Source organism: Filicampus tigris, chromosome 22 (genome assembly GCF_054856515.1).
Source record: "Filicampus tigris isolate MCC_2025a chromosome 22, RoL_Ftig_1.0, whole genome shotgun sequence".
NCBI lineage: Eukaryota > Metazoa > Chordata > Actinopteri > Syngnathiformes > Syngnathidae > Filicampus > Filicampus tigris.
This window is the reverse complement of record NC_141238.1, coordinates 8,152,197-8,167,275: the sequence shown is the minus strand read 5'-3', so window position 1 is coordinate 8,167,275 and position 15,079 is coordinate 8,152,197. Positions and strand designations below refer to the sequence as shown.

General features: G+C 42.0%; 1 protein-coding gene across 6 annotated transcripts in view; it reads left to right on the top strand.

Moving 5' to 3' along the window:
• Positions 1 to 1,179: 1,179 nt before the first annotated feature.
• Positions 1,180 to 15,079, top strand: part of dgki (diacylglycerol kinase, iota) — a 31,806-nt gene continuing 17,906 nt past the window's right edge. For 4 of the 6 annotated variants that reach the window (XM_086021983.1, XM_086021984.1, XM_086021982.1 and 1 more), the window contains exon 1: positions 1,180 to 1,664. In XM_086021983.1, the coding sequence (XP_085878109.1) occupies positions 1,429 to 1,664 (236 nt within the window). In that variant the 5' untranslated portion in view covers positions 1,180 to 1,428. The remainder of the gene's footprint in view (positions 1,665 to 15,079) is intronic. The other 2 variants (XM_086021987.1, XM_086021986.1) reach the window with 1 other exon arrangement.

Below are 15,079 nucleotides of genomic sequence, written 5' to 3'. Positions count from 1 at the left end.
TCTTGCTGCTAAGGGAAACGGGCTTCGGAGCCGGAATTAAAAAAAACAAAGACCAAATCATTTCAACAACATTCCAAGCAAAACACAAAATGTCCCTATTGAGTATGAGCTCAAACATTATTTTGCTTTCCAATTCTTTCTTTTTTTTGGGGGGGGGGGGGGGTGGACAGCAAAATTGTCAAAGGTGGCTCCTATTGCCGTGCTTGAACGCCCACGAGAGTCGCTCGGTCCCGCATGATGACGTCACTGTCACGCTGGAGTCCCGAACCCACTACATGTGTGCTCATTTCGAGTGTGTGGTACCTCCTGCCCTACTTTCTGACTGATGATGAGCGGGAATATCCCACAATGCTATGCTGCTTGTAACCTGCATGCGTGGATGGAGGTAGAGATCGTGTAGTTGTGTTACGCTCTCTGCATCCCGTGCATTAGCAGTTTCAAAACCATTCACAAGTCCTACAATGCGTACCAAGACACTTCCTGTAAGCACCCTTCACAATAAAGCCCGCGTCATGTCATTTGTTTTCGTCTTTGCAGCGCAAGGGTGTTCACATTTTTTTCCATCAAAGGATGCAAGGGCTGCTTTTGACATTCTTCACACGTAATTTATATAAAGGTGTGAGTTCAGGAATTTCATTTCGACAAGGAGTGCTTTACTGCTATCATGTGGCATCCTGGTTCCAAGAAACTGTGCTGGTGGGGCGTGAAAAGTTTCATTTAGTCAATTGTCATGCTTTGTTGCCATCTTGCGATGTTTGGGTGTTCAGAAACTATGTTGAAGTTAGTTAAACAAATTCAGGAGCAGACTTTTTCAGACCCTCTGTGAAATGACATAGATATGTCATTGGGATAGAATGAGTTCAGGAATTTCATTAAGACAAAAGTAGTGCTTTTCCACCATATTTTGGGATCTTGGTGGCTATGCTGAAGTGAGTTTGGAGGTTTCATTTCGACAAAAGTAGCACTTTGCTATTATCTGGTAGGATCTGAGTGCCAAGAAGCACTTTGCCATTATCTGGTATGATATAAGTGACAAGAATTAATTGATTAACGCTGTGTTTAAAAGCTAAAGAATGCAAAGTGGCCGTTGCATCCTTTGCTTTTTCTTTATGAGGCCGTAAAGCGTTCGCAGCGAGTACGTCATCTTATTTTGAAGGAGAGTCAGGCACTATGTTTCCGGTAGAGTGACGTCACGTGACAGCAGCCGTTCTGGTCTGAGCAGCACCAGAGTGCAGCTCGCCAGCCAGCTCTCCTCGGGCTCGGGGAGAGGAGCGTCGCTTCGCGGCCACACGCTGGACAACCTCCGCGCGGAGCCTCCACCTTTTCGTCCCGGAAGCCTCCTCCAGCGTCTGCCCGTCGTCGTCGCCGGGTGAGCCAGCCCTGGCGGCGGCGGTGGCGGCGGGGGGTCCAGCGCGAGGACCGACCGCCATGGACCCCCAAGCGGCGAAGGAGGCTGCGGCGGCGGCGGCAGCTCCGGCGGTCGGCCTGGGCGGGCGGCTCGCGTCGCTCGGAGCCGACGGCGGCGAGTCGGAGTCCGGCGCCGGCTCAGAGGACACCTCCGCGGGATGCTGCAGCGACACGTTCAGCAGCCTGCCCGACATCGAGCAGGAGAGCCTGGAGGACAAGCTGAGGGGGCTGGCGTTCCGGAAACAGACGTCGTATCGGTAAATTGACGTGATGCGGGAATAGATTGATGTATTGATTTGTGAAAGGAATTACAGCAGTGCTTCTCAGTTTTTATTGAGCCCGTGCATGTATTTTTACGTGGCTGTAGAAAAAAAACTCACAAACGTGCACAAGCAGAACTATGTGTGATGTTTGCGGTTGTCACGATACGTCACTGGCATAGATATGACTTAATGATCTCTCACGTTTCCCAAGAAATCTTGAGCCAAGGCACATTATTTCACACTGTAAAAATCTCAACAAAATCCATATTGTGGTGCTACTGGTTAGAAGAACAATGGTACATTATCTGCAGTTTTGGGTAAAAGTAGCGATTAATCGATGCAGCATCGATTCACCTCCTGGCCAGTAGCGTTCGGGCTCAATTTAGATTCCCATGTAAAAAGCCCAACAACGTAAAAAAAAAATAAAATAAAATAAATGTCCACAGGTTGTTTGCGTATTTCTACTTCTTACTGAATTGATATCAGAGCATTTAAATCAATACCAAATTGAATCCCATATAATCCAAACCGAACCATGAGGTTCTTAACAATCGAGCCTTAATTATTTTTCAGTAACTACATTAGTGTAGTGAAATTGGGATCACATCCCGACCATTGGTTTGGAGTCACCACACAAACAAGATATGCCGCGACGTTTGTGTCGCTAAATGTCATAGCATTGTGTGTTAGCCTCATCGGAAGCCTTAAACGTGTCTCGGTTAGCACGCTCGAAGCATTTCAAGCGTTGACGGGGACGATGCCTCGTTGTGCGGGAGCATGCGAAGGGGGGGGAGGGACACACACTATTGATTGTTAGCGTGTGCGTGTGTGAACGCCATTCGCCGCCTGACACCCCGGTGCGGCTGGCAGCTGCTGGTGATAGTGAAAACCACACACACACACACACATCACTTGATGTTGTCAGATGTTACTGTCAGGAATGTGCGGAATGTCTCAATCAGATTTTTTTTTGCACTCAAGTGTCACATTTTGGGGGCAGAATTAACTTTATTTGGCCATTTGACTTTGTCTATGACGACATAAATGAGAGAAGGACGTTGTGGTTCGTTCAAAGACGTTCATCGTCCATTGAACTGGTTTTGTGTAATGATGTCTCATGTTTAAGCATTTTCTTTTTATTGGGAAAGTCGTTCATAGGTTTGATTAAAAAAAAAAAAAATACACTGGAAATTGCCTAAATGGCTGCTTCAAACCAACATGGCAAACTTTCTGTGTCTTTTTGGCTCTGGCTTCTTCAGACTTTTTCATTGGTCGCGTCTACCAAATGTCATGTTGCTGAGGAAACAGGCTTCCGGGCTGGATTTTCAAAAACAGTTGTCAAGGATCCCCAAAAATTGCACCTTCAAACAAGAATGGCTGACTTTTTGTTTGTTTTTGGGAATGGCTTCTTGAGACTTTTTGGTGGGTTTATTCATGATGGACAAGTCTACCAAATTTCATGTTGCTAAGGGAAACTGGCTTCAGGAGCTGAATTTTCAAATACAAGTCCAGGTGGCAAGGATCCCTGGAAATGACCCTTAACTCATTCACTGCCAGACATTTTCAGACCCTCTTTTACCCTAACGTTTGAAAAAAATTCAAAAAAAATTAGTGCTGTCCAGCGATTACATTTTTTGAACTAATTAATCTAAAAATTTTCTGCAATTGATCGCGATTAATCGTATTTTTCAACCGCGATTTTTTATGAAGCTGGGATCCAATATTTACTTGAGTAAAATCTTAAATTAACGAGGAAAAAAAAGTATATTTTGATTCAAAGACGGTTCTAATAGCTTTCTTTGATCCTTGAATAAGATTCTTCTCCTGTAAACTACAACAGGTGAACGATAGACCAAAGCTGACAACTAATATGGTATTTGAATTTGGCTTTTCAAAGTGTGCAAATTATTTTGGATTTCTCCAATGAGCCGTCGAGCAACATTTTAAAGTTAAAATACATAAAAGTCGACTGTGAGTCTCCTCTAAGTTTAGCTGCAAAGTGAGCAGAGGTCAGCTGCTACAGGAGGTAAATAAAACTGAGTTAACTGAGTTAATTTTTAGTGCGTTATAAAATGTAAATTAATCTCCATATTAATGCTTTAACTTTGACAGCCCTAAAAAAATATAAATAAATTCCTGGGATTGAATGGCTTGACTGTGAAAAGACAAATAAATACATCAATGACAGTGAATGAATTAAATGCATCTTTTAAGCAAAATGGCAAATGTCTTATATACTTTCAGGCTTCTTGAGATTTTTTTTGTGGGTCTACTCGTGTCAGACACGTCTACCAAATATCATAAGGCTGAATTTTCAAATACAAGTCCAGGTGGCAATGACCCTTGGAAATGACACTTAAAATGCTTCTTCAAATCAAAATGGCCGACTTCCTGTTTATTTTCAGGCATGGCTTCTGGAGACTTTTTTTTTTTTTTTGCGGGTCTACTCATGACGGACACGTCTGGCAAATTTGATAATGCTCAGTCAAAGTGGCTATGGAGGAAGTTAGAATTTTGTGCAACGGAACCAAAGTATTGTAAAAGTATAAGCATGACTCGGGGCCTTCGTAGGCCGCGCAGATGTCCCGGTAAGCGTTTTGTTTTTTTGCTCTCCTCGGAGGCGCTCACGCGTAGGGAATAGCATTAGCCGGTCATCGGCGACGGGGGCGTAAGAAGGTTCTCGTTCCGAGTGTCCGCCCGCTCCCGCCGATGACCAAATGTGGACATGCGAAGGATGAGAAATAATGCCGTCCGGCACCAAATGCACGAGGGGCTTTTATTTATGCCAAAGTGCGTTTATGGTGCCACGTGTTACATATCTGACAGACATTCGTCACGCTCGTGTGTGTGTGTTTGTGTCCTTCCAGAATAATGTCCCTCCTTTCATCTATTCTTAGACTTGACAGCCCACCCCAGCCTCTAGAAAGATGATTTCGTTCTTTCTCTATGTGTGTGTGTGTGTGTGTGTGTGATGGCGAATTAGTCAGCAAGGCAGTTGGTGTGTAAGACATTCCTCCAATTAGCTGCTCAGTCACTAAGTGCACTTCCTGTCAGTGTCAGGGGCAGTTGAAGGCACAGCGGCGTAGTAATTGACCTCAGGAGGAGAGTCTGCACGTGTCGTAAGAGAGAAAGCGGATCTTGATGTCAGGTCGTTTTTCATTTCGAATTCCAGAAACAGAGATAATCACCATCGTTTTGGTAACAGTTGAAATCACGATGATTCAAACGGAAAAATAATTGAGTTTCAATTTTTTAAAACTTTTTTGTTGTATTTTTTGTACGTTTTATTTTGAGTTGGATTAGTTTTCTAGGTTTTTAAATGTATTTTCATTTGACTTGCCATTTTTTGTCAAAATTGTTTATTTTTTCCATTGTGTTTATTTTTTGTTTTATTTTGTACGTAAGCTATTTTTAATGTTCATGTTTTAATGTATTTTATTTGGTGTTTTTTGGGGCAGGGGCTAAATAGTTTTTACCTTCAATAAATGTGATCTCTTTTTCATTATATAATACAATTTTTTTTTTTTTTTTGACAATTGTTTTTAGCAAATTTTAACAAATTTTTTGTATGGACTAGTTTTTTTCATTGAAAAAGTTTTAAAGTATTTTTAATGTTTTGTCGCCCAAGAAACACCAAATAAAAACACATTAAAATATTAGGCGTTTTTTGGGGGGGAGGGGCAAAATAGTTTTTACCTTCAATAAATGTTATCTCTTTTTCATTATATAATATAAATATTCTTTCTTCTTTTTAACAATTGTTTTTAGCTAATTTTAACGAAGTGTTTAATTGGGATAATTTTTTTTCATTTAAAGAGTTTTAAAGTATTTTTTATGTATTTTTATTAGGTGTTTTTTTTTGGGAGTGGCAAGATAGTTTTTACCTTCAATAAATGTTATCTCTTTTTCATTATGTAATATAACTATTCTTTCTTTTTTTCAACAATTGTTTTTAGCCAATTTTAGTGTTTGTATTGGCTAGTTTGTTTTTTCAATCAAGGAGGTTTTAAATTAGCATGTTTGTATACTACATTTTTTGTTTTTTTTATTTTTAATCTTTTTAAAATGATATTTTCATTATTTTAGATCTTTTCTCAAAGCATTTTTCATTCAATTTTATGCTTTTGTTATTGTATTAATTTTCTGTTCTTATACTGATTTCACCTTTTTTTTTGTACGTTTTGAAGCGGCTTTATCCGTGGTGTCATAAATTTCTGTAGTGCGTAAAATGGATGATGGCGGCGGCGGCAGGCCCTTCGTAGCTTAAGTGGTTCTGGCAGATGAGATGAGTAACGAGCGAGCTCTCGGAAATTGACTCTCCCTTTTTGTCGCACGTGGGCTCGCGCTTAAGTTCAACGGAATGCTCCAAGGACACACTCAGTTTTTTGGGTGTGTGTTTTTGTTGTTGTTGTTTTTAAGTAAAAAAAGTGTTGTGATGTTTCATGTGAAGCGCAGGAGAAGACGAGCGTAACAGGATTTGTGCGTGTCTCTTTCTTCGCTTCTTTGGGAGCGTTTGGCAGTGCGTGCACGCCGTGGCTTATTTTGCCCATAATTCACTGAGCTCGGGCGTTAAGGGACTTTGGTGGTGGTGGGGGGGGGGGGGTGTTCCGCTCTTTATTAGTTGTCTGGCTGTAAGAGGCTTTTCCCGCTTTGGATAGGGAGCTAAAAAAAGAAACAGGAAAAAAGAGGACAGTACAAAAAGGAGAAGTTCCTGCCATGGCGTCACTCGAAAACATTTGTCAATTATTTCTCCATCTTGCGTAACATCCACCGCAGAGCCTACAGCAGCCCCTGAACACCTCGCAACTCACTTTGCACAATTAAAATAAACACACCCACTTGAAGTAGTCCTGCAAGTGACCTTTCTGTGTGTAGCAGTCAAGAAACTGCAGGGTGTCTAACCTCGCGCCTTGAGGTACCCCGTCTCACCTTGGTTCCCTTGTGTCCTCAACAAGCCCATCTGTCAGCTCCACGCCGATAATGAACCCGCTGAGGTGATGCTGACTCAATCACCCGGTCTCCCTCGCTTGGTCTCGCTGGAAGATCTTGTGAACGCACACACACTCACGTAGATTCTTCTTGGCCAAGTACGTAGGAAGGTTGAAAATGCTTCTTGTTTTACAATTGTTGACTGCTGGGGCTCCTTTTCCCAGAGCTTTTATGTATTCCCCCTGCGCGTTGAACGCTGTCGCGTGAGTGTAACGCATAAACATACCAATTACTACTTTCCTATTTGCCGTTTTATTACATTTTTGATTTAGCGATACGTCGATTCGCACATTTAAAAAAAAAAGAATAAAATACATGCTTTGAAATTGCAAAGGACTCGTTAGCTTTACTGTAGCTTAATTGAACAGCTGATCAGACGTTAAATCCCACCACGGCTTCTGCCACATTTGAGATCGGAGACAACGGCTTGACTTTTGACTCTTTTGAAGCCTCCTTTCATAATCCAGGCGATTTATTGACTCTTTTTAACGTCAAATTAAAAATCCGTGACGATTATTCACAACAGCCACAAAGGTGGAAAACGCCAGCTCGTGCATGTGTCCGTGCAGGTAGGATTACGGCGCGCTGATCATCCCGCAGCACTCAGACAGATGAATCGCGTGCACACACGTTAAAACACACGCGCGCGTTGAGAATCCAATGTGGCGTTCTGCTGTCATTATGTTCGTCTTTGTAGTGCAGCGTTTCATCCCCCGGCTTCATTTTGGATCAAACGCGCGCGCGCACACAACCTGGCAGACCTCAGCTACAGAGATACGCTATAATTAGTGAGACAGCATCTTTATCCCGCTGCGCCGCGCGTGTGTGCGCGTGTCATCAGCAAATGATGAATTTTATTAGGCAGCTGCGGCTCGAGGTTCAAGAGGCAACACACCTCCCCGGGCTCTCATAGGATACGATTTATGATGATGATGACGATGAAGATTATTTAGATGCGTTCACCTCAAGTTATGTTTTACTCATGTTTATCTTGATTTCTCATGTGCCTCTTGTTGCGCGCTGCGTCTATTCTCAGCAGGAGAGGTCAGAGATGTACACGCGGCGTGCCAATGCGATGCCTCCCACTCATGATAAACACACACACACACACACACACACACGCACACTCGAGAGGGAGGCTGAAGGACTATCACAAATTTTCTGGCTGCGTCTCATGACTTGCACGGATTAGAACTCCTCCGTGTCCAAATGTCAATTCAAAGGCATTGCAACTTTATTTTTACGAGTAGAATAATTATTGTGATGAACATTGACTTTCAAAACTGTTTTTAAAAAAAAAAAAAACGGGAAGTTGCTGGGCATCCTGCGCTTTAACAGCGGCGTCGAGAGTGGGAGTTTTTTTTTTTTTTTATCGAGGAAAAAAAAGTCAACCAAAAAAAAGGGGTCTTGCGTCATCATCTGATATGAATTTGACCCTCACTTGAGTCAATGTGCAAAAGAAGGAGCGAAAAAAAAATGGAGTGGGAGGATGGAGGGATGAGAGGAGAGCGTTGAAGGACAAACCAGAGTGCAGGAGAGGAGGAAGAGGATGAGTGGGAAGAGGAGGAGGAAGATTTGGATGATGAGGAATGGCAGAGGAAACGAGGAGGAGGAAAAGGAGCGGAAAAAGGACGAATGAAAAGGAGGAAGGAGACAATTAGGGAGCAGAAGGAGGAAGAAAAGGAAGGGAGGTCGTGACGTCAAGGTCTTCTCATGTCTCCTTGACGCTCTTCCTTTTGATCTCCTCCTTCCCTTGCTCCCCTCCACCCTTGCCCGAGGAGAACGAATGTAGGCCAGCGGAGAAGCCAAAGAAGGAAGAGGAGCTTCCCGGTCAACAAAACTGACATGCATCGCGTCACACGAAGCAGACGTCAAAGTGCGCACATGAGGAGATGCGCTATGACAATGAGACGACGCCGACGACGAACAATCACGTCACTGAGCGGCGTTTGCTATGTCGTCATCTTTGCTAGCGAAAGGACACGGCGTGAGCACACGACGTGCTCTGCGTGCCAACGTCGTCCCGCCCGCGACGGCCTCGTTAGTGATTCCGCGCGCGCTTTCTGATGTCACGTCTTCGCGTGGCAAACGGCAGCTTTGATTGGCTGCTGACACAAGCGCGAACAGCCATTTGCATACGGGGATTCTTCAGCCGCCATTTTGATATCAATGAAATGTGATTCGAAACACATCTAGCAGCCACATGTGCTACACTTAACATTTTGTAACAAGAAAAAGTAATACAAAAAAAAAAAAGCTACACGTGCTACATAATGTAGCTGCTATCTTGTTGTAGCCTTTCAATGGCGTTTTGCATTGTTTGCTAGCGTAAAGCTAAATTAATTTATAGGCAAATCTGTGTGGTTGTTTTAAGTCCACACGTCATTCTCTGCCTTCCAGTGGGGGTGGGCGGGGCCTGTTTGCGATCTGAGGAGTTGTGATCACATCTGAAATTGCGTCGACGCAGCCGCAACGGGAGAGTTCAGATTGCCAGAGTGGGAAGGCGAGAGACGAACTTATAAATAGAGGGAGAGGAAGGTCGGAAAGGAAAGAGTGGAACTTCCTGGACGCAACCTGACGACGGGATGCGCCGCGGTGACACAGAAAAGCACAACAAGCCGCAAAAAAACGGAAGTGTCAAAGTTTCCACTTTTGGGTTTGCCAGGGCATTTCACAATATGTTAGCATTAAACTAGCAGATTTTCATTCCATGCTTTTGCTTTGTCGGAATAAACCTCAACTCACTTCAACATGGTTCCCTGACACCAAGATTCCACAAAAGCACAGTACTGCTTTTGTCTCAGTGAAGCCCCTCAAAACAATAATAATAATAAAATAACAATCGCAGAGTATGTCATTTTGCATTTTATGTTAGCATGAAGCTAGTTTAGCTTTGATTGTGGTTTGGATTCATGTTTTCGAGTAATTATGTCATTATCTGTCAGTTTTAGTCAACTTCACAACTTGGGGGGGGGGAAAAACAGCCTGAAGCAAGCACGCTATGCATCTTTTCGGATGCTGAGAAATAAAGTTAAGTAAGGTTTGTGTACGTTTGAATACTTTGAAATGTGTTCAATACTGTGCATGCCGCGCCAACAGGGGGCGCGCATGTCACTGGAACGCTAATCGTGACGTAAAATCGTCTTGAATGCCGTGTCGAGCGGCTACTTACGGTGCTGCTGTTTTGGTTAGCAACAGAGTTCAATTTAGGTTGCCACATGCAAATGCACACAAGCAGGGAGGAAGACAGACAAACAGCAAGGAAAGTCACATGAACCCCCCCCCCCCAAATGTTGATCGCCACAATGTCACTGTTGTGTGTGCGCGCGCGCGTTAATGTCTTCCTGCTATTGTGGTTTGTGTGTTCCGGTGTGTGTGCGACGCAGAACAAACGTAAAGATTGCAGTGCCGTTTCCTGTCTCTGGCCTCGTGTGTCCCATTACTTTTGAATGCGTGTTATTCCCGCTCGAGCGAAACTAGAGCAATGATGTAGCTGTATGTACGATATAAATATATAAAATGTACAATACATCCTCAGGCGGGTAGCTCAATATTTATTTATTTATTTGTTTTTTTTTTTACAAGACTCATTGAGTGAGCCTTTTAATTATTTAAAGTTGCGTATGGATTGGTCAGAATGTGTTCCTTGTGGGAATACACAAGCACATGTCGTACTGATTTTTTATTATTTTTTAATCATTATTGTAATTAAATAGTTGGTTCATTGAATTGTTTCGTTACGATTATAATGTCTTTTATATACACATGAAAATATAGTTTTGGCATTAATTTTTTCACGAATTTGGTGAATTAAAATTTGTTTATACTACGGCTGTCAAAATCAAAGCATTAACTATGGAGATGAATTTACATTTTTATAGCGCACTAAAAAAAAATAACTCAGTTAACTCAGTTTTATTTACTTCATGTTGCTGCTGACCTCTGCAGCCAAACTTAGTGGAGAGTCTCTGTTGCAAAGACGGACTTTTACATAGATTTACTTTTCTTATTACTTTTCAAATTCAAATGCCATATTAGATGTACGTCTTTGGTGTATCGTTCTACTGTTGTATTTTACAGGAAAAGAATCGTATTCACGTATCAAAGAAAACTATTGGAACTGTCTTTGAATCGAAATATACTTTTATTTTTTTTACCACATTAATTCCAAGATTTTACTCAAGTAATTATCAGTTCCAAGCTTTGTAAAAAATGGTAGTTGAAAAATGCGATTAATTATGGAAAATTTTGCGATTAATTAGTTTAAAAAATGTAATCGCTTGACAGCACTACTTTTTATATAACAATGTTACTTTTCTTTATTACAAACATTAAATAATATTTTAATTAAATATCGGTTCCAATCTCCGTAAAAGAATTGTAGTTGAAAAATATGATTAATCGCGATCAATGATGGAATTTTTTAATTAATTAGTTTAAAAAAATCGATTGTTTGACGGCACTAGTTTATACATAAGGTATCCCATTTAAAAAATGGGCTGTTGTATAATATTAGTAAAATCAATATTTCTATAGCATCGGTTTCATTCATTCGAATCCAATTCCCGCAGGTGGCATTGAAAGTTTTGCTTCGTTGTCTCAGCGCAGCTCAGGTGTCGCACGCGGCAGCTCGGATGTCCGCCGGCTCTCCGGTGTCGCTCGCCCGGCGGTCGCCGAGTGACGCGCGCGTCTGTCGGCTCAACTCGTCGCGTCGCAGGAGAGGTCAAGTCGGCATTTGGACGGCTGCTCGGGCGCACGTGAGTGGTCGTACCTTCACGCGCTGGTCAATCTCAAATTCCGATTCAGCCTGGACGATTTTAGTTTTGCCTGGGTTGTTAGCGGAAGTACAAAGAGTGCTTTTTTTATTTTTAAAGTTGTGCGATTCATTTGAAATAACATTCAACTGTTGTGCGGGAAGTTACTGGCATGTTTACACTTGAAACCATTCATGTAGCCGATTATAAACGTTTTTAGAGGGGTGTCATTTTTTTTTTTCTGTGCCCGGTGGAGACGGCACTCCTGGTCAAATCTGGACAAAATGGATTTGGGCGCGCTTTAGAGATAAGCTCTGCTGCCGAGCCCACACTCCTCCTCCTCATCCACCTCCTCCTCTCGCGCCGGGCAAGTCCAAAGATGCTGAGTCGGGTTCCTCCCACTTGCGGCTGCTTTGTCATCTGTGTTGAAAGCGGCGCTGAAAAAGTTCAAACGGAGCCAGTGAGAGCCGCGTTGTCTTTCAAGCGAGTCACTTGAACACAAGTGAAGCACTTTTGCTGTTTGTTCTTTTATTGCACAGCCTCCTAGTGCGCTGAATTGTCCATGTGCTAGTACACACTAAAAGTGTGTGCACCAGTAGAACAGCTTTACATGCTACTAGTGAAGCAAAACTCAATACGCAATGACGTTTGGCGCAAAAGCGTCATTTGATCGACACGTTCAAAATGTGCTTTGCACCTGGAATGAAAAAACATTTCAAAACATAATTTAATCAACTCGATTAATCGAATCGATTAATCGATTAGTCAATACATTGTTTTCTAGATCAATTTAATCAACTCGATTTTCAATTAATCGGATTGATTAATGGATTAGTCGGGTGAATCGATTAAAAAATAGACTTTTGATTAAACGTTACATCCCAAATCACTAGTCGTACTAGTAGCATACAGTTGAACAGTTTTAATAATGTGTCGTTGTCCTACTAGTATGCAATAGAAAATTGTCCTAGTAGCACTAGTAGCACTACTACTAAGATAGCCCTATTAGTCCTAATAACACGCAGTTGTCAACTAGTACACCGTTTTGCCTTACTTGTAACATGTACCCGTTCTACTAGTGTGCAGAAATGTCACAGTGTGGACAAGTTGTTCTACTAGTGCACCCTGCTCATTCTACTAGTATGTCCCGATTGTGCTACTAGTATGTTCTAGTTGTATAGTTGGTCTACGAGTGCGCCCGAATTGTTCTACTGGTGCATCCTAGTCATTATACTAGTGAATACTAGTCATTATACTAGTGCATACTTGTACTTGGACAATTCAGTACACTAGTAGGATGTTGAATGAAGGTTAGTGTCGGCATGATATGAGCCAACGTGTCGTTTGCAGCGCTCATTTGAATATTTGAAAGGCACGCGCAGTATTTAGCGGATGAGCCGACGACCGTCCCGCTGCTCCGTCGCCACGGCAACGCCGACAGCCCACCTCTGCAGGGAGGGGGAGGGAAGAGCGCATAGGAGGAAGAATCATTTGTGTTCTTTGGATCTGGATAAACATTGTGTATTTTTAGATACTGTAAACCGCTCTTATTTTCGAGGGAGAGAGGAACCGAGTACTAATGCGAATACTGCAGAAATGCGCATAAAAAAGGTTTCTAATTTCGGCAAAGCGCTACTTATGTCTAAATAAAATCCCTCAACTCCCTTTTGACATCAAAGTTCCACTGGATGGCTAAAAAAAGCACTACTTTTGTCTAAATGAAGCTCTTCCATTCACTCCATCATAGTTGCTGGATGCCACAAGATGGCGCCAAATGAATACTTTTATTGCTTTGCGAATCGGCGAATTTTTCAGTGAATAGCAGAGCATATGTTCTAGTTGTGTGTGCAGTTGTGTGAAGGTTTGTAATTCTCAGAACATTTATTGCTAATTTATGTTAGCTGGTCTATGGAGTTTCACATTATATGTTAGCATTAAGCTAAGTACAATGCTTAATTCTCTTTGCAGTTTTGCAATATTTTGACAATAGGCGGAGCGTCTTAAAAGAAGTTTAAACGCGCATGTGGGAGGGATATAAAAGAATCGTCTTTCTTCAACAAGGGTTCGCTGTACTTGAACTGCACATGAAAAATGTGTGTGTTAGCGCCACTCTTCACACTTTTTTGTTTTTGTTTTTACATGTACATTTTTAGGAGCCAGACGTAATTCCCGGCACGTTGTCTGCTTTTAGTAGATTAGGACTCACTCAGACTTGATGCTGCCCCTGCCACTTTGCGTGTTCGCGCATGTGTGTGTGTGTGTGTGTGTGTGTGTGTGGCGAGCAGGTGAAGCGGCGTCAATTCTAGGTCACTCGACTTTCACTCTCTGCTGTTGGCCGTCGACACACTCGTGCTCCACGCTCACATAAGCAGCAGGTGATATGAAAACACCGAGTGAGCCAATAGGTCACGTTGTTAACGCGGCTTGTCATTTGCCTCACATAAGAAGTCGGAATGGATTTGTGTTTGTGTGGGCGTGTGTGTGTGTGTGAGGAGGGGTTCCTTTGTCCAGTTTGCCTTATGTCCAGTCAGCATACGTCCTCGCATTTCTGCCGTTGTCACCCACGCAATACTATTTTTATCCCAGGAGTCGTGTGTGTGTGTGCGTGCGTGTGTGTGTGTGTGTGCGTGTCATCGGGTTACAGGGTGTGTAAACAGACTCCTCTTTGTCCTGCAGCTTGATAGTTTGAGACAGGCGGCTCGGACGAGCATTGAAACTTAAGCGGGTTGGCACATAAGTCCCTGTATCATTCATTCAAAAAGCGGAAAAAGTCATTCAATCATTATTTTCTTGCTTTTTTTTTTTTTTTATTGTATTTTTTTAATCTGACATAATCTGAACTAATGAGTCACTTTCTGGTTTTGGGGTTTTCAATTTTCGACATAGGTCCGTGTATCATTCTTTCAAAAAGCTAAAAGACATTTGAGCTAAATGTTAATGCTAACATTTTAGCTAACAAAATAATGAGTCACTTTCTGGTTTTGGGGATTTCAATTTTCTACATAAGTCCGTGTATCATTCTTTCAAAAAGCTAAAAGACATTTGAGCTAAATGTTAATGCTAAAATTTTAGCTAACTAAATAATGAGTCCCTTTCTGGTTTTGGGGATTTCAAAGTTCTACTGCATAAATCCCTGTATCATTCATTAAAAAAGCGGAAAAAGTCAATCATTATTTTCTGCTTTTTTTTTTTTTTTTTTTTTTAATCTGTCATGGAAAAAAATTCATTATTCAATTTTAGGTTGGATTCATTATTAACATTTGATTGGTCAGGTTTGCCTGATCCAGAAGTTGCTATTAAAGCTTGGTTAGCTTGTTAGCCGCTACAATCAGTACAGAAAATGAGTCCAATCTTTGAACAATGACGCATTCTGTAGAGGAACAAAGCGCAAATCACTTCAACACTTTTTTTCCCCTCATTCTTTTTTCAACCATTGTGCGATGATACACGTGGAACCTGTGCGTGTCTCGGTTGACCGATTGCGGCGGCTAACAAGCTAATGTAGCTTAACTAATACTTGTTACTCGACATCTGGCTCATGTAAACACAACCAATTAAAAATTCAAATACAACTCAGTCCTTTCACAAAGTTACACATTGAAAAAGCTAAAAGACATTTTGAGCTAAATGCTCATGCTAATATTTTAGCTAACTAAATAATGAGCC